Genomic DNA, 26,183 nt, shown 5'->3' on the forward strand with positions numbered 1-26,183 from the left:
CCAGGGCTGGCCCTGAAGCTGACCTAGAACTCTCAGAGATCCTCCTGTCTCTGCCTCCCGAGTACTGCGATCAAGGGTGTGTAGCCCCAGCTCCAGTGTGTTTGCACCGCTTTGTGAAATACAGTTGCACAGTGCATTTGGCTGTTTTCTTTTTTCTTTTTTTTCGGAGCTGGGGACTGAACCCAGGGCCTTCCACTTGCTAGGCAAGCGCTCTACCACTGAGCTAAATCCCCAACCCCTCAGGCTGTTTTCTTAATCCTTGGGCTCAAGTGATCCTTCCGCTTCAGCTCCTGAATAGTCGGGGCCACATGTGTGCACCTTCACAGCCAGCGACACTTGGTTTGAAATAATGGCTTGGGGCTGGAGAGCCAGCTCAGAGGTTAAGAGCATCTTTGTCCTTGCAAAGATGTGGGTTTAGTTCCCAGCACCCATACTAGGTGGCTCACATGGGTTCAACGCCATCCCCAGGGGGACCTGACCCCTCTGACCCCTCTGTGCTCACGTATACACAGTCATACAAATAGCTATCATTAAAAATAGCAAAGTAAAAAATAACAGTTGAAGGGTCTTAGTGTGCAGCCCTGGCTGTCCTAGAACTCCACAGGTAGACCAGGCTGGCCTTACACTTGGAGACCCACCCACCTATGCCTTCTGAGTGCTGGGATCAAAGGTGAGTCACACCATGGCAGGCGAGACTCACAGACCCCGGTAGTGATTGTTCCTCCATGTTAGAAATGTTTCTTTTCCTCTGGGCCTGTGATCCCACCTGGCACTTAGCTGGAAGCAGGGGAACCTGGAGTTCAAGGCCAGCCTGGACTCTTAAGACTCCGTCTCCAAGAAGTAAACAACACATCATTGTACAGTTTACCTTCTCTGCGTCTCTCGATGGACGGGCATCTCCTGCCCTCCCCTCAGGGTGATGCAGCATGCTGACACTGGCTCTGTGAGCTGGGGATGAAGAAAGTGCATACTCACAGAGCCAGGGGCAAGGCACGCTATACTTAGTGCTTTGCCTGCACACTGGTGCTCGCCCGTTTACGCCAGCACCGCAGTGACGTCACTTGCCTTTAGGATCTCCTGGTGGTTCTCAGAGGCGTACAGCCGGCCATCCCGCACTATATCTTCCACCAGCTGCTCATAGTCCTCTGTGAAGCCAACAAGGTTGGGGACTGAGCTGGGAACTGTGCTCTCCGGTTCCCTCGCAAGTCCCACCCACCCCGCCACCTCTCCTGTCCTTGCTCACCATCGTAGGTCACGTAGGGAATCTGAAAACCACGCGCGCTGTTGGCCTCGCTGGTCTTGAAGTTGATCCAGAGTTTCCTGGACCGGGCGGTGAAGGCGATGGGCCGCTCGTATGTCTGGCAGGTCTCATACGTGGTGATGGAGGATGGGGAGGCTGGCGAGGCAAACGTTAGGTCAGAAGAGTAGTAGGGCTGTGAGCCATTCTGACAGAGGCTCCCCCCGCCTCACAAACACACAGCTGGCTGCACACCCACTTCCGTCATCAAGGCTGACTACTGCACAACCACATGTGTGTTAAAATTGACATTTACAGGACGAGAACAGCAGACAGGCTAGGGTTAGACAGGCAGCAGCACTGGCAAACCAGCCCCAGGACTGGCTTCTTCACTGCAGCCCACCAAACCTGCCCCACACGTCCTCTGCTAGCTTCTGTCCCACAAGGCTCCTATCCTATTTGCTCTCATTGGTTCCCAACCAGATTCCAACCGCCCACACCCGAGCCAGCTCTGCAGTCACCCACAGTTCTTTCTCATGACCAGGACGTCCCCACACTCGTCCTCGGACGGCAGGAAGATTTCAGGGACCACAATGAGGATCTTGCGCTTGGGTGGGGGGTTGATGTTCCAGATGCACTCCACACCAGCTGGGTAGTTGCCCGGGTAGTTGGGAGACTCGATGTAGCCAGTGAACTCACCCAGCTCCCCGCCACACTGCCTATCTGCAGCCATAGCCCAGTGGGGAGAGCAAGAGAGAGATGAGTCAGTGGGGAGCCACGCTGAACAGGCTGAAGAGCTGGAAGGTGGAGAATGGACGCGGATGGTGGACCATGCTCTTCGGAGTTCTGGGTCTACCCTCTTCCTTGCCCATCCGGTGTCTGAAAAGATGCTTCCGGCCTCACCCTGACAGCTGGCCGCCGGCCCACCCACTCATCAGCCCTGCTTCTGCTTTACCACCACCCCCCTTTCCATGCACATGGCTCCAAGATCTCTCCCCACTTCCCACAGCCTGGCTGGCCGCGTACTCTTGCACTGGGCCACACTGGTAGAGCCATCGAAGTCCGTGCTTGTATTTCCTGGGCAGCGGGTGCAGAAGTTCTGGCGGAAGTCTGGCTGGTAGGAGCCCACGGCACAGCGGATACAGCGATGGATGCTAGTGTTGTAGTAGTGGCCCGGGGAGCACTGGACTGCAGGCCAGAGGGGAGAGGGCAGAAGCTGAGATGGAGGAAAGTGGGCATCTGGGCCACAGAGAGGCAGGCACATTTGTCACAGAGAATCCTGACATCAAAGACTCGCAAGTTTCTTAGGGTCCCTACCATTCCCAGCCACGGTCTAAGGCCAGGGAAGAGACTTTCCAGAGTGGCTGGCTACAGCACCCTCCTCTTCCTGCAGGCCATGAGCCCATTAGGGGACGGAAGGGAATGGCCACCCAATCTGGACGGGGTGTCGGGGTGGTTAGTCGCTTTGTATCCCCAGGGCTGGCTCTGAGAACAAGATGGAGTAGTTAGGCAGGCAGCTGGGTCTCCCCTTTTGGGGGTTAGAAGGTCGGATAACAGACGCAGGCCTGCAGAGGGGTTTGGAGATTTGTGGAGGGCAGCTGGGGACAGGGAGGCCTCGGGAGTAAATATAACCTGCTCACCTTTGGTGTCACAGTCCTGGAAGGAGACTGCCCCCTCGTGCTTGGTAGTGAGGCCTCCGCCACAGGGGAAGCACAGGGTTCGTCCTGCTTCGGGCTGATAGGTGCCACGTGGGCAGGGCTGGCAGGGCTTAAATCCATCCCCTGAGTGTTGACCAGGTGGGCACTGACCTGCAGTGAAGCAAGGTCCCAGCTCTGATGGGGTTGGCCCTGACTCACTCCATGGGATCACCCAGTCCTAGGGAGCAGAGGCTTACAAACAGGACATCACTAGGACACTGGCCTGGAGCCTGGGCCTGCCCTTTGGGAACTCCCATGCCCATGGGCATCCCAGTGCCCACCCTAGCCCATTCTGTGTTGTTTGTTCCCCTGGCACCTGCACACGTGGTGACGTTGGTGGCTCCAAGAGGCCCGTGGGCATCACTCCCAGGGCAAAGGTCGCAGGAGAGCTGCCCTTCCCTCTCCTGGAAGGTGCCCGCTGGGCATGGCGCACACTGCTCCGTCTGGCCGTGGTAATACGTTCCCTGCGGGCAGCTGACTGAGGGAGAGTCGGCCGCGCTAGCCACCCCCCATCTCCCACCACCCAGGCCTAAGACTCCCCTTCCCGCTCCTCTGGACATGGGAGATCTATTAGGGAACGAGCGGAATCCTGCTCGGAGCGATAGGGACGTCAAGTCTGTGTGCAGGAGAACTGCTGGCCCCGCCTGGTACCCTAGATTTCAGCCTGGGACTGGGAAAAGGAGGCCCGTGGACAGGGTCTTTGCTACCTCATGTTTTGAGAGCTTCACCTGAGGCAAGGGGTCCCGCTCTGCTCTGAGCCAGGGCCAAGCTGGGCTTCCCCACTCCCACCCCCTTGCCTCCCAGCCAGCTCCCTTACCACACTTGGTGCCTGCTCGGTGCTGCCCGGGTCGGCAGACCTCCACTAGCTCTGCTCGGTCCCCAGCTGCCAGGCCTGGCTTGTGGGCTAGCTCATAGTCAAGGCCGGCCAGACGCAGCAGGAACCGGTCCTGGTTGATGGACTTTCTGAGCATCTTCAGGGACCCTTTCAGCCTTCGTTCCATCCGCTGTCGGAGGCAAGTCAGCCCACAGCCAGCTAGTGATGGATGGATGGATGGACGAGTCGGAGTGAGGAGAGAGCGCTCAGAGCAGAGGGCAGCAGACAGGGCAGCCCTGGAGTTTGCTACTTCCTGTTACACAGGCCCAGAGTTCAGATGCTCCCTCCCCTTGGCTTTTCTCACTCTTTCGGATCTGGGCTGTGTCCCCTCCTCTTTGGCCCTCCACCCAACAATGTCCTTTGGCCTACCTGTCGTTTCTTCTGCTCTGACCTCAGCTTCTAATTCCAGGGTAAGTCGGGTAACCTCCTTGCCTGGAGGGGTCCGGGCCCGTCTGCCCTTGCCCTTCCGAGAAGAGTCACACTTAAGATGGATAAAGGTGACCTGGCAGTCAGAGCAGGAGGCACCACCTAGAAACAGAGGCCTTGTCAGCCCCAAACAGTAGCTCCCACTGTAGACAGAGTTCTCCCTCCTGGCTCTCAGGGCTCCAACCTCTCCTGGGCCTTAGCCTACAACAGCCTCTCCCATTTCTGCCCACAGCTCAGGGCACAGGTGAATCACTGACAGAGGGGCCGAGAGGTGGTGGGAGTTTGGTGGAAGCCATGGGAGGAAGGTCCAGACCTGGCCCCGGGATTCTGCCGCTGGCCTCCTCCGCTTTGCCTTTGTTTCGCAGATGCAGACGACATTTGGCGTCCTTGATCTTAAAGGAGGCCCTCTGCTTGACTGGTAGCACTGCAGCCTCTAGAGGGGTGAGAGACGCTTAGCACAGCCAGGGCTGGGGACGGCTGCTGTGGGAGGGCGGCTGCAAGCTGAGCCATGAGGTTTAGCTGAAGCAGGATCATGAACGCCAAGGGCAATGATGGAAGGGCTAAAGAGCTAGGCTTCGAAGCCAGAGTAACACAGGAAGTAGAGGGAAGGCAGGCCAGGAAGTGGGAGGGCTTCTGGGTAGATGCTCACCATGGCAGGAGTTGGAGATGGTGCTGTTCCCCGGGTGAATGGCTCGACCTGCAGCAGCTTTAGGGCTCGGGGTACCGCAGCTCACTGTGAATCCGTTCTCCGACTCTGAGAGAAGGGGACTATCACAGCTCTGACCCGCCCCTCAACCCCCAGTGGTCGGAGTGGTCCCCGGGAACAGAGGAGCTGTGGAACAGCCAGTCTCCCCTCCCTTCTCCCCAAAGCCCCACCCTCCCTATACCTGGTAAGAACCGGGCCCGGGAGGGGCAGGTCAGGGCACAGGTGTCCTTCTTGCCCGAGCGACTGCAGCTGAGCATGGCTTTTGAGGCTCCAGAACTACTCTGGCATTTCACTGGCTCTAGGAAGGGAAGCAAGGTCTGAGATGTGGAATCCCTCGTCTACCTGCTCCCTCAGACGGCTAGTGCGGAGAAAGACCGTCTACATGCCCAAGGAGACACGGCACATTTAAACCAGAAATGTCTTGTCTAACCCAGCTGGCTATGCTCCCCCACCCTTCTCCCCTCACACCTTCCCACAGACCCCAACCTTCCCCTGAAATAGCATTGCCAGGTCTGTCCAGCAGAGGGCGCCACACACCTGTGCAATCCTTCCCGTTCCAGTGGAGGCGGCCCTGGCCTGCCGGGCAGGTACACTGATAGCTGCCTGGGGTGTTGATGCAGCCAAAGCGGCAGCCCCCCTTATTGATGCTGCATTCGTCCACATCTGTGGGAGGAGTCGGAAAACACTGCCAGTGGTGCAGGCATAAGAGCCAGGGACTGGGCTTCGAGGGAGGAGCTGAGCTAAGCATGGTGACTGACTACCTTATAGAGACGACTGTGTATTTACAAATCTGTCAGGTAGGTAGGTCTCATGTTAAACATTCTCGCAAATATATGAGAGGGTTCTCTGGGCTGTGAAGACCTCAAACTTCCTTCCCTTCTCTACATCCCCAGTCAAAGTCGCTGTTGAGCAGGGGCCAGTCCAACCAGATGAAGGTTTCAGAGCCTTCCGCTCTCTCCCTCTCACTGAGCCACAGACTGAGGGCGGTCTCTGGGCACAGCCAAGGGAATGCAGGGTAGAGTTAGGCATGGGAGTGTGCCACCTGCAGCCGCAGCCCTTGAGAAGTGAAGGCAGGAGGGTCGGGTTCAGGGTCACCTCTGACTACACGTGTGTTCGCGGCCATCCTGGGCTCCGTGAAACCCTCAAACAAACATCTCGCTGCCAGGATGCTACTCTCTGGTACCCTGTCTCCCAGCTGGCCTTTGGAAGCTGCCTTCTGTTTTACACGTTGGATGACACATGACTCGTGCACCCAGTGGTTTCTCATTACAAGCCAGCATGGGAACATCAGACATTTGGGATGTGAAGGGGCGAGGAGCTGGGGCAGCTTGGAAGCAGGGGTGTGAGCTTCCTGGCTTACCCCCACAATGAGAGATGCCATACAGAAGGTATCCTCGATGACAGAGACACTGGAAGCTTCCCGGAGTGTTGACACACATGTGGTCACAGGTTCGATCAAAGGAGCACTCATCTATATCTGGAACAGCAAGGAGTCTGTCTTGGGGCACCTGAGCCATGCTCAGGTAAAGGACTCTGATGCTGAAAGAGACCCTGGACTAACTCCATGTCCGTGGCTGAGCACGGGCAACTCCCTCTGTGCCCTTTGTCTGGGGGTTTTGGGTTTTTGTTTGTTTGTTTGGGTTTTGTTTTGTTTTGAGACAGGGTTTCTGTGTAGCTCTGGCTATCCTGGAACTCACTCTGTAGACCAGGCTGGCCTCGAACTCACAGAGATCTGTCCGTCTCTGCCTTCCAAGTGCTGGAATTAAAGGTGCAGCACCACGGCCCAGCACAGATGTGTCAGGGTCTGGAACCCGTGGGCCATGCTATAGCATGTGCAGCCTAGCTGCAGCAGGCCACACCTGGACAAATCCGGATTGTGGTTAAAGCTCTTTCTCCCCTTGCCCAGCTGTGTGCTTCAGAATGGAGCTGGCCTGCAGGAAGGAAGGTCCTTTGCCTGTCTGCAGCATAACCCTGGCTGTAGAGACGTTCCTGTGTCTACGGTCGCTTGGACTCCGGTGTCCCCGAAGCCCTCTCCCCTTGGGCAGGCTGCTCACCCTGGCAGCTCCTCTCGTTGATGAGAAGCTTGTAGCCCTTCTTACAGCTGCATTCAAAGCTGCCCACTGTGTTGCGGCAGATGTGGTCACAGCCCCCGTTGTGTAAGCGGCACTCGTCTATGTCTGGGGACGCAGACAAAACAGAACGGAGGACAATATTGAAGGGTAGGAGCAAAGGAGCAAGATCTCTTCCTCACAGAGACAAGGAAAATCAAGGAGGGCCCTGGCCTGTCCCTTTTAACTTGGCTGTCACCTTCTGCCCCATGCCTTCCCTGCTTAGGGCATCTGGTCATTAATGACACCATCTCTTCTGATGCTGAGTCTAAGCCGACAGGGAACAAGTGTCCAGAGTTATGGGAGCAGGCGGTCACTTGAGCTCCAGGCTGCCCCACATCCCTTACTGTCCAGCTGACAGCCATTCCCAAGACTTAGGTAGGGTTCTCCTTTCCTGTCACAAAAGCTGGGCCCTGGTCATGTGGAGAGCTAAAGGGACTTACTGTAAAGGGGGCAGCCTTCAGAGAGGAGGGGCTGGTCTGAAGAGGCTGGGTAGAGAGGACTTCTGAGAGAGAGGGAGGAAGGCTGAGGACGAGGGAGATGGGGGGCCAGGCAGGGGACTGGACTGGCGCGGTCTGGAGAGGTAGTAGAGGGAAAGGGGCAGCTTCCTTCCTGAGGTCAAGTTCCCCAAGCTGGTGGCAGACGGGACCCAGGCTACTCACCACTTGTGGAGGGGCGGGGCAGGGACTTCTCTTGGCCTACCTGCCAACAGCCCTTCCCAGCAGGAAACCTCTCAACTGCAGCTGGCTGACCTGCTGCCCCTGCCCTCCCCCTTCTGCAGCTGTTGGGCCAAAAGACACAAAGAAGGAGCCCAGCACTACTCAGTCCCCACTCCTCCCCAGTGGAGGACCCGATGGACATGAGGAGTCAGCGTTTTTCAAAATGGCTACCCTCCCCTTTTCTTTCCCATCTTTCCCCAAATCCCAGCTAACTGGCAGGAGGGGTGGTGCGGGACGGAAGCCATAGGGAGAGCTAAACCAAAAGGTTCCCACATGGCAAATTCTTCTAATTATTACAACCCACTCATCTCTGCAGTACACCTAAGAGCCAGGGTGGTGGAGGAAGCCAGGACGGCATAGCATGGAGAAACGGGATGAGAGTAGGGACAGGGAGCCCAGGCCAGGGGGCAGCAGAGTGGTAGCTGTGCCCTTTGGACTGAGGTGAGAGAGGCTAACAGGAAACAACCTTAGCTCTGTCACTAAAGAGCAGTAAGAGACGTGGCAATAGAAGTATTCTCTCATCCCAGGGATGTAGAGGTCTCTCTGAGGTCTCACCTTTGCAGGTCTTTCTGTCTGGCTGCAGCATGAAACCCACAGGGCAGCTGCAGTGGACACCAGTTGCTGCATCGTGACACTTACTGTCACAGCCTCCGTTGTTGACGGCACAGGTCTCTGTTGAGGGAGAAGTGGGTGGTAATAGGGTTAGTAGCCTAGAAGAATGCCAGACTCAGGTAGCAGGGGCCTGAGGGAAGGCCTCAGCCACCTCGCTGGGGTCAGCAGGAGCATTAAGCGGAAGCTCCAGCCTCCCCTTCCTCCCGACGCCCACCCCTCACAAGTGCAGGAAGCGCTCGCTCCGCATCCCTGCCCCCTACTTGATTGAAACAAGGTGGACAGCAGTGAGGCAGGTACAAGCCAGAGCTGTCAGGCAGGAATGTGCTGGGGGCAGGGAAGCAGGAGATGAAAGCCAAAGAGGGCTTGAGCCTCTCCTGTTAGCATCAGGGCCTGCCAGGGAGCAGAAGGGGCAGCAGCCCAGTTTCTTCCTATCTCCGGGATGGGGGTGTATGTTGGTGGCGGACCATCTCCTAAAAGGCCCGGTGGAAAGAGCATCTCAAGACCCCAGGGCTGCCCATCAATCCATCCCCCTCTGACATTGCAGCCCTGGGTTCTGCTCCTTTATCTCCTTCCCAAATCCTCACGTCTTCTAGAAACAGGCTGGCTCTCTGAGTCTCTGATTTTCTGATGAGATAATTGGGGGGGGCACTAAAGGAGAAAAATCCAGAGAGAGAGGAGAGGAGAGGAGAGGAGAGGAGAGGAGAGGAGAGGAGAGGAGAGGAGAGGAGAGGAGAGGGGAAGACAGAAGAGAAAACTCAGAGCCTTGTTCAGCCAGGTCTCTCCTGTCAGCTCAGTTGGCTGAGAGGCCAGAGCAGGAGAACAGACTTAGTCGGCACTTTGGAGGGGAGTTCAAGGGAAAGCCATCAGCCCCAGGAGAGCAAGGGCCTGGCATGGGGACTGAGTGCTGTGGCTTGTCCTAAGTACCAGGCCTTCTCACTTTGGCATCCTAAGGTCTGCATGGGACAAGAGACAAGAGTTGTTCTAAGAATGAGGATCTCCAGGCTCCAAAAGAAGCCCAGCTCTGCCTGGAAGTCCTTGGCCTGCCCTGGTCCCTGCTAAAGTCCAGGCTCCCCCAAAAGTGCTCTAAGTATGGAAGGAGGGCTCCCAAGGCCTGGAGTAGCACAGTAGTAGGGACAAGATACTGTCTATGTGTAGATCTTGGAAGCATCCAGGATTTGTGCAACCGAATTCACATGCTATTCACCCCAGACTAAACCAAGAAGCTGGGCAGAGTTGCCCAGCTCTGCAGGACAGTGACTAAGTTCAAGGAGGGGGCCACAGCTCGCCCTGTCCCTCGTGCCAGGCACAGACCACATGCTAATCACATCCGAGAGAAGGAAGACTGTCATTCCCCTCCTGCAGAAGAGTGGCCCAAGGGTCTGAGGAGACAGAGCTCACTTGAGACTGGCTGGTGAGGTGACAGAGCTAGGATCTAGACTCAGGTCTACAGAACCCAGAGTCAGGTAGAAATCACCAGCTAATGCTGGTGACATGCTAACAGAAGGAACCCAAGAAAGATGACCCACAGAGAGCGTGGATGGCATCAAACTCTGATACACTCACTTATCAGTGGGACAGTGGGACAGTGGGCAAGAGGGCCCTGGCTGCACTGACCGAGGGGTGTAGAGGGCTGGGAGGAACTGGGGCAATGAGAGGCAGAGGGGGAGGCACGAGGAAGGAAAGCCAGGAACCAGAAAGATGAGCAGCACAAAGGTTCCTAGGTTCACCTGATGGGCCCAGAGCGCACACTGCCAGAGGAGCCCTTCTGGGCATGCAGTTAGTGGGAGCCCCAGCGGGTTAGCCCTTCCCTAGCAAGCCGGTGAGTGCAAGCGGAGAGCAGACATATTTACCATTAGAAACGGCCTGAGTGGGCCCGTGCTGCTCTAGGCGCCTTTCCCCTGTTTGACATTGTAAAAAAGCTGTTTAGATTTGGGGCAGGGCCCACCCCACACCCTCCACCCCGAGAGTCCAAACCACTAGCCCCATATGGTGATCCCAGGGCTCCCAAATTAGCCTCCTTCCTCAGCCTTGTCCTACCTGGTACCCTCAAAAAAAAATCAAGCCCCATCAAGGGACCATAAACCAGAGATGCCAGGTCTCGGAGAGAGCAGCTGTGGGTCCAAGCCCACACAGCATGTCAGGCAAAGGTGGCATGGGATGTCAAGTTCGCATTTCGCCACCTCTCAAATCCTTTCTCCCCATCTCCCCACTCAAACTGCACGTCCCCATAACCCCAGACATTTCCTCCTGCCCAGGCTTCAAGAAAAATGAAGTCCAAGGCAAGTAGGTTCACTCCCTCAGGGCAAAGGGAGAAGGATGGAAGGGAGCAGCCTCACTCGCTTGCTCTGTCCTGTCTTGTTAGCTGCTGCCCAGAGGATTCTCTGGGTCAGGGAAGTCAAGCTTGACAACAGGCATTTTCAAAAGGCAGCCATGTTTGAGAACATTGGAACGGAAACCCAAGAAAACCATGTGTCCCCCCCCCGGGTCTCTGTCCTGCCTCATGCATCTTCTCCCTAGGGACTGCATGCAGTTTCTTCTGGAAGAATCTGGGGCTATGTGGGTGTGTCCAGGGTGGTGGGAGGTTTGCGAAGCAGAAGAACTAGCCCTGTCAGGAGAGTAAGAAGGGGCTGGACCAGCACAGAGAAGGCAACAGAGAGACCTGAGCCTGTCTTAGGGCTCTGAAGAGGCAGAGAGCAGAGCAGGAGAGCTTAGACCTCGGCAGTACTTTGGAGCCATGTGTGGAGCCCATCTGCTGCCCTGTCCTGGGGCTGCAGTGAAGAGAGGGACAAGGGACGGACCAGTTCTTAACCTGAATTTGCCTTGGACACATGGGGCTTCACAGAGCCTGTGTGCCCACCTTCCCTTCCTCAGCCCGTGTGGCTCACCAGACACACACCTCCGTCAACATCAGTACCACAGAGCAAGCTCACACACCTCTGGCTGGCTTGAGACCCTGCCTCACCTAGCCAGAGCCCCTCCCTTCACCTCCCACTTCTCTAAGGAGATGTCCGGTAGCAAAGGGGTGAGGAATTTGAGGTTAGCTTTAAGGACTTAGCTCATTCGGGGTACCTGGAGACTGGTCAGGCCTAGGAACTCAGGGGAAGGGTCTCTGAAGGGGGGGAAGGCTGCAGCAAGGGAGGGGTGTGGGCAGCCACGGGCACAGTGGAGCTGGCTGGGAGGTGGGACTGGGGCATCAGGTGAGGGGTAAGAAGCAGGTGTGCCGGGGTGAAGAGGAAGGGGCTGGGGGGACTGAAGCCACCCTCCTTACTCAGCCCAAGGCTAACTGCTCTGGAAACATACTGTGCCCTGGCACCAGTTCCACAGTGGAGACACTGGCTGTGGTAATTCCCCCTCACCACGCTAGTCAGCCAGAGCCTGGGTCAACAGCTCAGCTGAAGTTATGGTTTCAGCCTTGGTTGGCCAGCACCCCTGCTAATGGCTGCTAAACTGGTGATGCTTCAGCATGGGAGGAAGAGGAGGGTGAGAGTCCCGGGGAGGGCAGACAGTCTGGCATGCCCTTTAGTCTCTCAGAGTGGTCCTTCAGCCTGTCCTCTTACTGGTTTCCACATCAGTAACTCTAGCACCTACATTCCACCCCCAGGGTCTCCCCCCAGCCCCACCCCCACCCCCCACCCCGCCAGGAGTGGCTTGAGTTGTTCCTGGCCCCACCCACCAATGCATGTCTTTCCGTCCGTATGGAGCACAAACTTGACGTGGCAGCCGCACCGAGGACCCTGCTCTGTGTCATCGCATGTGTGCTGGCAGCCACCGTTCCCGTAGTTGCAGGTCACTGCACAGAGGGAGGAGACCTGTCAGCCTGCTTGTCCCTCATGCAGCAGGTCTGCGTGGGGAGAAAGCCACCCCTCTCCCCACTGTGCCCCCCCAGTCCTCTTTCCTCCCACCCTGCCCTCTGGCTGCTGAGACCCCACACCCTCCTGTCCCCCACTCCCCTGCCTCACGTCTCACATTTACAGTCCCGTTGGTTCTTGGTGAGCTCGAAGCCAGGGCGGCATTCACAGGCAATGCCCCCCTTCGGAGTCTCCCGGCAAATGTGGGCACAGCCGTGGTTCTTGTTCATGCAGTTCATTCCTTCTAAAAAGGGAGGAGAGGCTGACGCTCCATCTGCACCTGGAGGCCTCAGTGGGGTGAACCAGTGTGGCTAAGGACCAACCAAGCCTGCTACTCAGAGGCTCTCAGCATCTAGGAAGGGCCCAGAAAAACTAAAACAGGATCTCTTCCCTCCAAGTGCACACTGAGACAAGAAAGCACTAGAAGATAAAACAGCCATCAGACCGAGGGTTTCTCTGTGTAGCCCAGGCTGGCCTCGAACTCACAGATCTGCCAGCCTTTGTCTACCATGTGCTGGGATTAAAGGTGTGAGCCACCACACCTGCCTAGACCACAAATTTTATTAAGCTCCTGCCATAGGCAAGGTGGCATGCTAGATGACAGGGACACAAAGGCAAATTAAACCCAGCTGCTGCTCTCAGAATATCAAACTCCGATGAAGGAATGAGCCATTGATCCAGGCTATGGAAGGGGACACAGGTGAGGCTGTCTCAGAGAAGCAGCAGCTTACAGACAAATGCTCACCAACAGAAACTTGCTTCACCTTGCAGCTGGGCCAGAGAATGCCCCAAGGTAGCTTCTGTCCATTCTGCAGACTTGTCTCTGTGTCTAACATGAAACCCTCATGCTGTGAGTCAGAGAAAGGGTAGAGGGGAGGAACCTAGGGTGTGGGACGGGGAGTGCTGAGGGAAGGAAGGTGGGGAAGAGAAGCCTGGGGACCTCAGGCAAAGGCCCTGGGCTGACCTTCTGGCCGCTGGATACAGGTGTGCTGGTTGTCACTGAGGAAGAAGCCATCTCGGCAGTGGCATTCGTAGCTGCCCATCATGTTGACACAGCTCTGCTGGCAGCCCCCATTGCCCTCTGCACACTCATCCACGTCTGTGAAGACAGGAGACTGGTGGGACTGTGGTAGCAGCATAGACTGAGGGCAGACTGAAGAACATGCGTGCGCGCGCGCACACAGACACACAGACACACACACACACACACACACACACACACACACACACACACACGTACACACAGGCCCTCCCTTAGCAAGCACTCCTTGTCCCTTGTCAGCTAAAACTTCCATGAGTGAGGATGCACCTCTGTCCAGAGCTAAGGTAGGGCGGGTAACACCCAAACCTGGCCAGCCAAGGTAAGGACTGGACTCCTCACCCACACTGAGGAGACTGGGTCTGACCCCTCCAACCTGCATTCTCTCCCCAGGGCCCACATGGCAGCCAACTGCCTGAAATTCCAGTTCCAAGGAACCCAGTGTCCTTTCCTGACCTCCACAGGCACATGTGTGGTGCACAGACATGCGTGCATGCACATGTGTGGGTACTAGTCCTGCGGAGCGGCAATGGTGCTGCACTCGGGACGGAGGCTAGCCCTGATGAGCAGCCAGGAACCAGGGAACCCGGAGATGGCTCTTTCCTCAGATAGCGGTATGGCTGAGGTGCCAAAGATGGAGGGAGTGGCCGCCGAGCCACAGGTCCTCGTGGGGCAAAGGCCATTTGTGTGGACTGGCCACAGCCTCAGCCTTCCTCCCTTCCCCCGGGCCTGGGCTCACCGCCATATTCCCTAGTTTTTCTCCTATTTTGGTTTTATTGGCAGTGTGGTGTGGAAGGGTGGGGAAGGTGGCCAGGCCTCACCCTGAATGGGAGAGGGGTAACAATAGGGTGTCCCATAAGTCACCCTGGGAGTCTCACATCTGCGTCTGGACTCTGTCCTTATCCTGGCCACTCCCCTCCCGTCCCTTATTTCTTCCTTGGGAAACTGAGGCCCTTACATTTTCTTGTTTTCCCTAAGAGTTAGAAGGGATGGTTGAGGCTATGAACCCTCACCTTAAACAGGCCTTTGTAACTCTGACCCCTCAGTACCTGCTTTCTCTTGACTATGGTTAGTCCTTGGTGATAGTTGGAGTTAGGACCCAGTGGAGGTCAAAGAACTAGAGCTGATGTTCACGGTCCCGTGGGCACCCCCATCCTGTACCCAGTACTTCAGATCCTGTCCCTAAATAGTCCCTCGGGTGACGGGAGAGAAGGTTCTTCCATAGTAGCCAAGGGGTGAGGGGAGGCAGCCCCTGGGAAGGGCCTGCTGGGGACCTGGGTGGAGGGACGGCTATGGTGACCGCATGCAGTTCTGCAGTGAGGGGGCTCCTAGGCCACGGTGCATCCAACCAATCACGTTGTTCTGGTCACTGCTGCCCTTCCCTTTGCTGACACATCTACCAGATGTATGAGAGAGGACCCCAGTTCCAAATCGCAAATCTTGTTAGAAGCTTCAGATTTTCTACGCAGGGGAAACTCTCACATGGTCTGAGTATCTCTCAAAGATGACTGGCTGCAGCTGAGTTCAGCGGCCCAGAAATTCTATCTGAAATAGATCTCCGGGACAGGTGATAGCGGGCCAGACGGAGGCTCCGAACTGGAGAGGGTGAGACTGAAGACAGGAAGGGAGTCAAGGGACAGAGGCATCCAGGGCTCTGAGGGCATCACCAGCTGCATTAGCAACAATGCCCCTGCCTCAGCACCTGCTCTGTGCTAAAGCTGCACGGGGCTTTTGGTTTTTTTTTTTTTTTTTTTTTTTCAGAGCTGGGGATCGAACCCAGGGCCTTGCGCTTCCTAGGCAAGCGCTCTACCACTGAGCTAAATCCCCAACCCCTGCACGGGGCTTTTGACACATGTGCTCCTGAAGAGCCCACACACTTTAGGACTTAGAGGGGTCCTAAACCCACCCCCGCCCCCAGGCAGTTTAGGGATGAGGAGTCAGATTCCAACAGGCTAGTTCACTGGCTCAAGGCCCCACAGCTTCTAGGTAGCAGAATCAGGATTTGTCTGAAGCTAAGTCATCCCATGCACGATGCTAAACCCGGCGCGCACACATGCTCACACACGCGCGTGCATTCACACTTCTAGCAGTGCCCCACCCCACCCCCATATTCCCTAGCCCGACCGTTTCATCCTCCCTGGCCAGTCTCAAAGGGGAGGCCGTCCTTGCTCTCTGACCGGAGCTCGAGCTCTTCTTTCCGCTTCTCTCCTGCTTCTCACTGAAAACAGCTCCTTCCACCACCCACCTAGCCTGCCTCACTCACCCAGACAGTTGTGTCCGTCGTGTGCCAGGTGGAACCCGTCGTAGCAGGTGCACCGGTAGTTACCAGGGATGTTGACACAGTCGTGCACACAGCCAGCGTTGTCCTCCCGTTCACACTCATCCACGTCTGCGCAGAGAGAGCACACAGGACATTGAAGGCCCCATGCAAACAGGCCATCTCTTCCTTTCACTTTTTTTTACTATGCCGTTCATATAAAGTTGGAAAGAGTGTCACCACTGAACTAGTACCCCCCAGGCCCGGAGGCAGCTGCAGTTCTGTGTACTGTGTCAACCAAGAGTAACATGCACTCTGTCCCCTGCAGCCTCGATTGCACTTGGACCTGCTATTCCTCTGCAGTGCATTTACAGCAAAAGCTATGCTTGCTCGTGGGCGAGTTCCCACCGGGGTCAACTGGTCCTGCCCTTCGCGCACGATCTTGATATGCTCCTGTTTCGGGGCTCTTCAGGCCTTAGTTTTGTAACTGAGGTGTGCCAGCCCCAGACAGCTATGTGGCTACAAGGCTATGAAGTGTCCCCACCAGCACGTCACCTTGGCTCTGCGATGCTCTGGTACCCACCAGAACACCGTGATCTCTGGGAAGATGCGGCTGTCCTCCTTGACCTGTATAGACTGCAAGCCTCTGGGAACCGTGGTGCAGCTCCCAAGGCATCAGAGTTAGTCTCCACTTTCCTGCAGGCTCCTCTTGGGCCACCCCCACCAGCCTCACCTTTGCAATGCTTGCCATCCCCCGTGTAGCCGGACTTGCAGATGCACTTGTATGACCGTGGGGTGTTCTGGCAGATGGCATCAATGTGACAGTGATCCGTGCCCTCCACACACTCATCTACATCTGGCACGGGCAGAGGAAGACACATTAGAACAGAACTGGTGTCTCGGGTGAGTTTTGAAGGTGTGTTCCCCAAAGGCAGAGTCCCCGTATGCCCGTGCACGCCTGAGGTCCCCTTGCATTCCTCTGAACGCTTCAGGAATTCGAGTGAACCCTCGCTGCTCAGAAATCCTCAAACCACGGTGACAGCTCCACCATGCGCTGAGACACTCCTCTTCAGTTTGAATAGCACACACTCGACGTGTCAGACATAGCCAGCCCAGTGCGGACTAGTTTATCCTTCTTAGCAGCAGACGTGGAGGGAGAGAGACAGGCACAGAGTCCCTGATGGCGACCCAGTGGGCACTGATAATGTTTTTCTAGACCCATACAGTCCAAGTTGGCCTAGACCTCATTACATAGCTGAGGCGGTCTTCAATGCCTGCTCCCTCTGCCGCCTGCTCCCCCACCCCATCGCCCAAATGCTGGGGTTACAGGCATGCCCTACCCTGCCCAGCTGCTCTCTAGTAATTAAGGAAGAAAGGGAGATGCGGCCTGTCTGGGTCCGCCGGAGAGCACGCGAGTCCTGCCTGGCACCACGCCGCCTGCTGTGATCCCAGCACTGGGGTACAGCTGCACACACGAGAACACAAGAGCAGAACTGGTGTGTCTGTCTCGGGTGAGTTTTGAGTGTGTTCCCCAAAGGCAGAGTCCCCATATGCCAGGTCCCCTCACCGTCCTCTGAACGCTTCAGGAATTCAAATGAACTCGGAGACCGGGGCAGAAGGATCAGGAGTTCTAGGTTAATGAGAAAAACCTAGGAGAAGATGAAGCCAGCTCCTGACTGTTCACCACACCCTTGTCCACCATGGCACCAAGGAGCTTTAGAAGAACAGGGCTCTACTTGGGAAGATTTCTCTTGGCCCTGAGCTATCAATGGAAGGACCAGGAACCTGGCAAGCCTCTCTTCCTCTATGCCCTCTCTTTCTGGATACTTGTGCGCCAACACTAATTGCTCCCTCTAGTCGGTGCGACAGACAGAGCCACACTAGAGGAAGAGGCTCCTCCAGAGGGGGGTTGGTCAGGGGGAGGGTGGTGGATAAGGACTTCCGATGGTCCAGGTGTGGTGGCACACCACTTGGGAGGCAGCCTGGCCTATAGGAAGAAACTGTCTCAGGGAAAAAGTGAAAAAGAAAAAGACTTTAAGCAGTTGGGAACAACAACATGGAACCCTAAAGAAGTGATGAAGACGAGGTCTCAGCAGAAAAGAGGTCCTGTGTGGCGGTTGTTACATTCAGAACCGCACAGGTGACTACCCAGCCAGGATACATGTCAGCTCAAACTGGTCTGTCCCATGAGGCATTAGGGATGAGCCTCAACCCAGGCCGCACAGCAGAGCCGACTCCCCTAAAAATGCCTCAGGCCTCAAAGACTGGACTCAACACATCTGATTCTAATGAGCAGCTGGGGTGAGAACCTTGTCACAGTCTGAGGAGGAAGAGCCCACATCTCCCCTACGAACTGGAAAAACACAGTGTGTGGGTTGAAGTCTGCCAGTAAAGGAGCATTAGTCCGGGAGCTGGTGTGACTCCAGAGCTTCCAAGTGAGGCTCGTCAGAACACAGACTCTCGGACCTTGTCGCCCACCCAGTGAATCCAGCTCCTTAAGGCTCCTCGGCTGAGCAGAGAAGCGTGCCACACCGGCAATCTCTGCGGTCTGTAGGTACAGCTCTGAGTATTAGGAGACCGTCTACACTTACCGCCCACCTCAGCCAAGCTCGGCAGTCACGTGCCTGCCAGGCCATCACCAAGGAAGAGAAAGGACGGAGAGCAGAGAGCCCCAGCAGTCAAGTACCTAAGCCAAGTAAGAGACACCTTGTGGATGGCAAGAGGCTGTTGGGGGATGTTTGACCAACTGATGGAATGGATACAAAAGCAAGAAATGTCCTGGGTCAATAAGATGGAGATGACAGTCCCAGGTTGAGATCCAGCTCTACCATTTTTCTGGGGAGGCTTTTTAAGTTTCCTTTTAAAAGTTTTACTATGTAGCACAGGCTGACCTTGAACTCATGACCCCCCCTCCCCCGCTCCAGCCTCCCTAGTGTTGGGAGGGCAGGTGCGTGCCACCACACCACACCCTTAGATTCCCACCCCCGCCCCCATACAGTGTGGGATGGCGGTGCCTCCAAGGCCGTTCACGAGTTAATCTGTACATGGGTAAGAGCTTGAGTGGATGAAGCTGAGGGCTGAGCACTGGGGGAATCTAGGTCCCTTCGGTCCACTGCGGTGGTAGCCAGGAGCCACATGTGACCCTTTTCATCTCAAAGACAGCTCTTCAGTCACTACCTTAGGCCAAATATTCGTGGTGGGCTGTGCAATGGGAAACGTCCCCATGGCACCGAGTTCACAGAACAGAAGAGTTAGCTCTAGGGGTTCTAAGTAAGGAACACTTCTGGGGCTGGCCCAGAATCATAGTGACTCCTCCAGAAGTCCCTCTCCCCAACCCTGTCAGTGGCGCCTGTCTCCATGTGCTGGGGCTTGGCTCCTGATGCATCAGGCTCTTCCCTTGGTCTCCCCTCAAGTGGCCCCCAGGACCAGAGCAGCGGTGAGGCCAACCACAGCAAGGGTATTCCTGCTGGCTGTCTCGGGCTCTTAGCCTCAGCCATCTCCCTAGTCTCAATGTTTTCTGCTCTGAGAGCTCTGGGAGGTGACCAAACCTGCTCCCACTTTCCTCAGTACCAGCTACTCCCTCAGTACCAGCTACTCCCTTGGCAACGGCTACTCCCTCAACACCAGCTAACCGATCCACCACATATCACCTTCTTCCCGTTCATGCTGCAGGCCCAACCCACTTCTGTTTTCCAAGACTGGCTCAGAATTGTCTGCCCTGACCCCAGTAAGCTCCTGGGCCCAGGGGGACTCCCCTCACCCCCCACCCCCCCCCCCCCTTTGCAGTCCCTGCCACTTAGCAAACTCTCTGAAGCTGTCTCATGTTCCACTTCTCCTGTGGCCGGCAACTGCTGAAGAAGGGACCTTCCCACTGTGTGGCTGACGTTTGCTGTCCTGAGGCACAGAGCAGGGAGACCGGGCCCTAAGTCACACACTTCCACCTCAGTCAGGTGTTCAAAGCTCCCTCCCGGCACACCTGCCAGCCCAGAATGAGGCCCCGAAGGGACCTCCGTGGCACACATGGGCAACCTCGGCCTATCCATGCTCTTAGAAGCTGTCTACCAGCTGCAAGCCAAGCGACACTTTCGGGCGCGAGTTCCTTTAGGCTAGTGGTCCTCAGCTCAGGCTGCGCACTGGGATCTAGGGACCTCTGAAGACCCACGGAGGTCTAGACCCAGTAAATCAGGACCTCTCTCTTCCAACTCATGTAAATAAGCTATTTGCCTGGGCTGGGAGACCCTCTGGAGGCAGCAACATGACACAGTAAGGGAAGAGGTTCTAAACTGACCACCACTACGGCAGTCCCCATGCAGGCTTAGGGCCATAGTTGAGTGGCCTTGAGCAGCCTCTGAACACACCCGCTCCCCCTCCCCCACAAGACCAGTCACAGCACCATCCTGGGAACTGCCACCAGCATCAAATGGGTTAATGCCCACCCAGCACCGGATGCCATGGTGTGTGCACACACAGTGGGTGCTTAGTACTAGCTTGCTGTCTTCTCTCATCCACTCCAGCATTCTCTTGGATGCCTGCTTCATGTTAACTCGGTGCGATGAATCCCTCAAGGCCATGGCTTCTGAACCTTTGAACCCACCAGAACTGCTGGCAGAGCCGTGCACACTTGAGCACTCAGCAAATGGCTACCAGGTACCTGCACAAGGGTAAGCACTGTGCCAGGGACTGAGGGCTCGGCCTCGAGTGGGACAGGATAACCAGGCAGTGAAGGTGCTCTGTGGGTATCTGTCAGACATACGGTGGCCGAGACTGTTACCTGTGGTCTACCCCGGGGAAGAAGCCTGCCCCTTTACTCTTGACCATTTGGCATTCTGGGAAACAGGGGTGTCCTAGGGCGTTTATTCTGAGGCGTAGGGAGCTTACCAGGTAAAGCACCATGGAACCTGAGCTGGGATCCCCAGAACTCATGTAACGCATCTCTTGTCAGAGGTTTCCTACAGCAAGATGGGAGGCAGGGACAGGAGAGTCCCCTCACTTATGGAGTGGTGAATGGGACAGACTGTCCCAAACAAGGTGGAAGGTGAGAGCTGGCCCCTGAGGTTGTCCTCTGACCTCCATATGTGTGCTGCGGCCGTGTGCCCACGCGTACACAGTACACACAGAGATATAAGAGCGCACACAGCGTGCTGGGGGCCTGAGAGACAGAGAGAGACAGAGATCTCGCCTCCCCTGCCCTCAGCTCAATACTTTGCTCAGCTTGAGCAAGAAACCGGCACAGAGCATGAGATGGACCCGAGCCGAATCCGATGGTTAAAAACCAGCATGTAGATGCTGGGACGCACAAGAGGGTACCCGGGTAGACAGAGAGCGATCGGGCAGACACAGAGGCAAGGAGGAGAGGGTGGGCGGACGCAGTGGTGGGCAGGTGTCGCCAGCCTTGGGATTCACTACTCTGGGGCCAAGCAGCTGGTCAGAAACAAAAACAAACACCAGGGGGTACAGGCTCCTGCTGTTAACAGCTTCAAACCACCAGAGGAAAACTCCAAATAAATATAATTAAAAACTTGTAAAAAAAAAAAAAAAAAGTCCTCTCTGTAAACCCGCCCCCCAGGATCTACCCCTTAAGCATCTTTCCACCCACCCCCCCCAGAGCCCACATAGCCTGATGCTGTACCTCACCCAGGGGTCCCTCAAGCCTGTCTCTCATCCTGCGCCTCCTACCCGCCAGCAACCCAGTTTGCTAAGTTTGCCCCATTCAGTAACCACAAGCAGACAGCCCCAGGCACACAGCTCTGAAATCCAAAGCCTGCAGCTCTCTGGGGCTACGGTTCATCACAGGGGGAAACCATTGGCAAACCAAGGCCCCTAGTGCCCCATTCAGGGGGTCACCCACCCACTTCTGAGAGCCAGCAGTGGATCCAGCTCTAACTACCAAGCAAACCCTTGATCTGAGGAGGGAAGGGGGCGGGGTGGGGTGAGGTGGGAGGGTGGGAGGAGACAGAGATCATTCGTGGCTACCACAGGACACAGAAACACACACACACACACACACACACACACACACACACACACTCTTCTAGGGTAGCTAGCTGCTCATGGGACACAAGACTGTCAGATGCTTGGGAAACCGAGGTGAGGGGCATTGGGTGGGGGGTGGGGAAGGAAAAGTACCAAGTAACCAGGCCTCCAGCAAGCAGAGGAGAGGTCCAGGTGGAGAGGGCCTGCCCTGTGTGTGAAAAACCAGGCCTGGGGCCTAAAGCTGACCCATATGAGTGAGTTCAGTAAAACTGGCCGAACCCTAGAGCTCCCAGCCATTGGGCTTGGCATTTGTCAAAACTCACACCCTACCTTCTGCCCACCTAGTGCCTCCCCAGTCAGGCCAGTGGGGAAGAGAGTGGCTAGCCTACAGACAGAAAGGCAATGTGTTTGCCCAGGTGAGGTGAGTAACCCATTCATCCCCTCCAAACACCCCCAGGGCTGACGTTTTCACCTCTCCCTGAGCTCCAGCACTCCACTCCTTCCCAGACTCCTGTCTCCCCAGGTCTGGGCCTCCCGTAAGCACTGCCAGCCTGCCTCAGAGCCGCTCCACAGTTTCCAGCCCTGACAGGAACCCTTTCTTACTGAGTGGTCATGTGCCCACACCCGCACACCGAAGCAGGCCGGGGCAGCAGAGACCAGGGTGGGTTCTGGCAACAAGCTTTTCCACCTCCATCTTCTCCAGAGGATGTGAAGCCATGCCCTCCCCTCCCCCACCCTCAGTTCAGGGCTCTGGATCAAGCCCCTCTCCTTCAGCTAAAACAAAATGCACACGTTGCCAACTTCCTCCCACCCCACCCCTCGCCCCCAGTCACCAGAGCGCCACGCACACGTGCTCACACACACGCACATGCATGCTCGCACACCTCACACTCCCCGAACTCACACTCCGGCCCTGCCTCCATTTACAACAGGTCCTAGCCGCTCACATCTCAAACCGGTTCTCATGGTCTCAGATTCCAGAAGGTTCCAGAAAGCAATTTCATCTGAGGGTTCCTGATGACTGTCCCCTTCCTTTACCTGTCATGGTTGTGGTGGCTCCCAGATCATTTAGTCCCCTCTCTCCATTCTACCCCACAGAGACTCAGGGGGATGCGAGGTGATGGGGGAGGGGGAGGAGGGAGAGGGAGGAACGTATATCCTTCTAGCTCTGGGCTTTCCCCACACCTAAGACATGCCAGCAAGCCTCGCAAGGCAGTCAAAGGGGTTTCTGAAAACTTTGTTAGAGTTGGGATGAGCTTAAGAAAAACAGATAAAACAGGCTGTAAGAGTGGAGTCTGTCCATCCATCTGTCTGTCTGCTCTCTCCTGTAGGGCCTCGGCGGGGCACAAGCAGTAGGAGCCACCCGCGCCCGCTGACACGGCTACGGCTTTCATTTCATATTTTAGAGGGAGGGGCTAGGAGGAACAGTCCCCTCACTGTAGACGCCGGCCACAGGAGCCGGGGGAAGCAGGGAGGAGAGGGAGCAGCCACATTAAAGAGGAAGAGAGGGGAGGGGGAAAGGAGAGAGACACACACTCCCAGACAGAGACCCAGAGACAGAGAGACACTGTTCAGCCCCGGATGAACGCCCTCAGTCTCGGGGACGGTGTGATTTCTAAACGGGTGACGTTCTCAAAACTCTATCCCTAACAAGGAAAGAAAACTACCAGGTAAAGCGGACGGTCAACCTGGCTGCCCCAGAGCCTGCCTGGGGACAGGACCAGTTCCCCTGGAGGCCCAAAGACCTTTTCATTCAGTTGCAACCTGAGCCCTAAGTGAGGATTAGGTCTTTTTAACGATAGCTGTCCTCCCATCGCTACCCCACCCCCACCCCCACCCCCCCAAAAAGCAAAGCAAATTAATGCCTTTAAGTTTACAATTACCTTGGTTATCCAGTCTGTCTACTTTAAGACACACAGACAGGCACTTGAAAACCACTCAAAACCATGTACCCGGCAAGCTCACCCCCCCAAGTCCCACCAGCTGACCCCCCCCCACTCATCCCCTGAGACAAAACCCTCAGCACTCTGGATTAAAGATCCCGGGTCCTCATGGAGGCAGAGGGGCAGGGATGTCCCAGTGTTGGTGTCCCTGTCTTCTGTGTTCCTCTCCCGTCCTCTTCTCTACTTGAGATCATGTTCTTGTTCCCCTACCCCGGTGCATGGCTTTGACCCTCCCAGAGACACAGATGTCCCAGGGGTGCAGAAGCCCCTTTCAAGACGCCTGCTGAGGGAGCCTGTAATGTCCAGACCCTCTAGAGCGCCACTGAGAAGCTCGTAGCATCAAAGGCGAACTCCTTAGCCCTGATGATAGATGGGAGGTATGTCGAGGGGGCACGGGAGGCCTCCCGAAGCCCACAGCACTATGGGTAAGCCTGCAAGGCTCAGACCAAATAGTTCTCATCTTCCCTGTAACATCTACCTGCAAGTCTGAGTCCAAGGACGGCTCTGTATTCCAGCAAACCTGTTGTTAGGCAACCTTTGATGGACAGGGTTTCACAGATTTCCTGAAAGGCAGGGTTAATGGGAGGCTCCATTCTAATCCCAGCTAGACTCAGAAAACCCAAAGGGGGCTGGGCACGGTCACTGCAACCTCATCAGGGGCAGGAGTGGCCCATGACTGAGATAAAGCAGGGACCCTGCGGGTACCACCTCTACTCCAGCTGAGTATCCCCCAGCACCCAGTGGGGGTGTCCAATAAAAGAAGGTGCCAGACTCCCTATCCCCAGCAGACGGGCTGATCTCCGGTCTCCGGGCTTGAGAGTTTTGGTTCTCCAACACCTGTCCCATTTAGGGGTCTCCAGCTGCACCTGGAGCCCCTTTAATAGGCTGCTTCTCCTCCTGCCGACCCCCCCACCCCAGACACTGGCTCCAACTTGAAAGGGGCCCTTATCTTGTCTCTAGATTACTGCACGAAATCTGTTCCTTCCTCAGACTAAACTCCTCAGCTAATTCCATGTTATGAGTAAGTCAGCGTGCACTACAAAAGCCAGCTTTGTTTACGAAAACACACAAGCAAATCCACTGTGGGAGAGGGGCTGTTCCAGGCAGCAGTAGCGGGCGGTCTGGTAGGAAGGCTGCAGAAACAGCAGTTTGGGGCTGGAAGGATGTTGGGGTGGGGTCTGGTACTTGACAGCTGAGGGTCTCTAGCGTTTGATTATGTTAATGGGACGGGTTGGAGGGGGCAAGGGAAGAGGCAGTGCTTTGGGAGAGGAGGGAGGCGTAGCACCTTCCCCCAACGGTGAAAAGCTGGTGGTATAGCCCTGCTTAAGACTCAGGCCCTGGACACACTGACCCGACTGACTGACTATCAGACAACTCAGACTTCCTCAACTCCCAAGTTCAACTTTCCTCCTGGCCCAGACACCTCTTCATCCCTGACTGGCTTCAGGAGCCCCCTAGGACAATAGGCAGAATCTACCTCCCGGGCAAAATCTCGCTAAGAGGAATTTTCTTTTTGTCCATATAAATCTCTTTTGGGTGAGGACAGCGTGGGGGGAGGGGTACAGCAGGTCAATGGGGGAGGGGAGGCTGTCCCCAGAGAACTGTGGGACACCAGCCTGGTTTCTGCCAGCGCAGCCTTGGGACTGGCTGGGTAGGGAGCTCGGGGTCAGGGACCGGGGCAGGAGGGCCTCCCAGTCTCTCTCTCTCTAATTCCTAGAGGGATCTGTCAGAGCTCCCAGCCTGGAATTTTACTTTGTTATTTTAATGCAATTCTGACCTGGATTTAAATGGAATTGGAAACCCCAGGCCTTAATAAATAAATATTATGATAGGGAGTGGAAGCCATGCGAGACGAAAGGGATCCCCCCCCCACCTCCAAAGGCAGAAACGCAACGTTCGTGCCAGAAGGCAGTCACAGACATTTTCTCCTACTGCCCCCTACTATTCCGTGACAGGCAGTCGGTTTCACCACGAAAGAGCCTGTTTTTCTTTAACATCCTTCGTCTTGATAAGACGGCAACTTGGAAATTTCGGCCTGACTCTGCCTCATGCGGGGTGGGGAGGAGATTACCAAGTGTATGGCGCGGTTGAAAACTTCCTTCCCTCAGCCTCAAGTGAAGTCCCTGGCAATGTTTGAGAGAAGATTCTCTCTAACCTCAGAGGAAGATGCTAGATGGTGGCAGGGAAGCCGGCAGAAGTGCATGCTCCCTTCTGCTGGCTGCCCCCCACCCCAGGCGCTATTGCTCGCGGCGCAGCGCCCGGAGGTCTAGCCCTGGCCGAGGAGTCGGGGGGCACAGGGCCGGGTCCTGACAGCCACGCACTTCCAGGCACCTGCCCTAGTTCCTCCGGCCCCGCCACCCCGCCGTCCCGCCGTCCCGCAGCCCCACAGCCCCGCGCCGCGCCTCCCTTACCTTGCGCAGCTTTGCCATGCTGGGCGGCGCGCGCGTGGACCAGCAGGACGAGCAGGCAGAGCCCGGGGACGCGCCCCGAGCCCATGGCCTGGAGCTCCGCGCGGCGGGGCCGCCGGGGGTGTCGCAGTCCCGGGGAGGGCGCGAGGCGGAGGGGGAGGGGACTGGAGGGCGCCCCGCGGAGGCTCCGGGCTGGGCGTGGGGAGCGCGCGGTGGGGAGCGCGAGCTGGCGCGGGGCGGCGGCCCGAGGGGCGGCCCGGGCTATCGCACCCGACGCCCAGCTTCGCCCGCGGGGAGCTGTAGCCGGAGAGCAAGCGCGCAGAGCCCGAGCTGGGA

The 26,183-nt window shown here is 56.5% G+C and overlaps 1 protein-coding gene across 1 annotated transcript in view; it reads right to left on the minus strand.

Annotated features, from left to right (window-relative positions):
• Positions 1–25,935, minus strand: part of Scube3 (signal peptide, CUB domain and EGF like domain containing 3) — a 29,527-nt gene extending 3,592 nt beyond the window's left edge. Inside the window, exons 1-21 of the mRNA XM_032888321.1 lie at positions 25,851–25,935; positions 16,257–16,379; positions 15,530–15,655; positions 13,192–13,326; positions 12,346–12,471; positions 12,053–12,169; positions 8,323–8,439; positions 6,995–7,117; positions 6,301–6,417; positions 5,478–5,603; positions 5,122–5,238; positions 4,884–4,988; positions 4,548–4,667; positions 4,178–4,336; positions 3,752–3,967; positions 3,251–3,412; positions 2,878–3,045; positions 2,264–2,425; positions 1,763–1,960; positions 1,244–1,396; positions 1,066–1,145 (exon numbers count right to left, since the gene is read on the minus strand). Of these exons, the coding sequence (XP_032744212.1) occupies positions 1,066–1,145; positions 1,244–1,396; positions 1,763–1,960; positions 2,264–2,425; positions 2,878–3,045; positions 3,251–3,412; positions 3,752–3,967; positions 4,178–4,336; positions 4,548–4,667; positions 4,884–4,988; positions 5,122–5,238; positions 5,478–5,603; positions 6,301–6,417; positions 6,995–7,117; positions 8,323–8,439; positions 12,053–12,169; positions 12,346–12,471; positions 13,192–13,326; positions 15,530–15,655; positions 16,257–16,379; positions 25,851–25,935 (2,835 nt within the window). The remainder of the gene's footprint in view (positions 1–1,065; positions 1,146–1,243; positions 1,397–1,762; positions 1,961–2,263; positions 2,426–2,877; positions 3,046–3,250; positions 3,413–3,751; positions 3,968–4,177; positions 4,337–4,547; positions 4,668–4,883; positions 4,989–5,121; positions 5,239–5,477; positions 5,604–6,300; positions 6,418–6,994; positions 7,118–8,322; positions 8,440–12,052; positions 12,170–12,345; positions 12,472–13,191; positions 13,327–15,529; positions 15,656–16,256; positions 16,380–25,850) is intronic.
• Positions 25,936–26,183: the final 248 nt, after the last annotated feature.

The sequence above is a fragment of the Rattus rattus genome, chromosome 18 (assembly GCF_011064425.1).
Source record: "Rattus rattus isolate New Zealand chromosome 18, Rrattus_CSIRO_v1, whole genome shotgun sequence".
Taxonomy (NCBI): domain Eukaryota; kingdom Metazoa; phylum Chordata; class Mammalia; order Rodentia; family Muridae; genus Rattus; species Rattus rattus.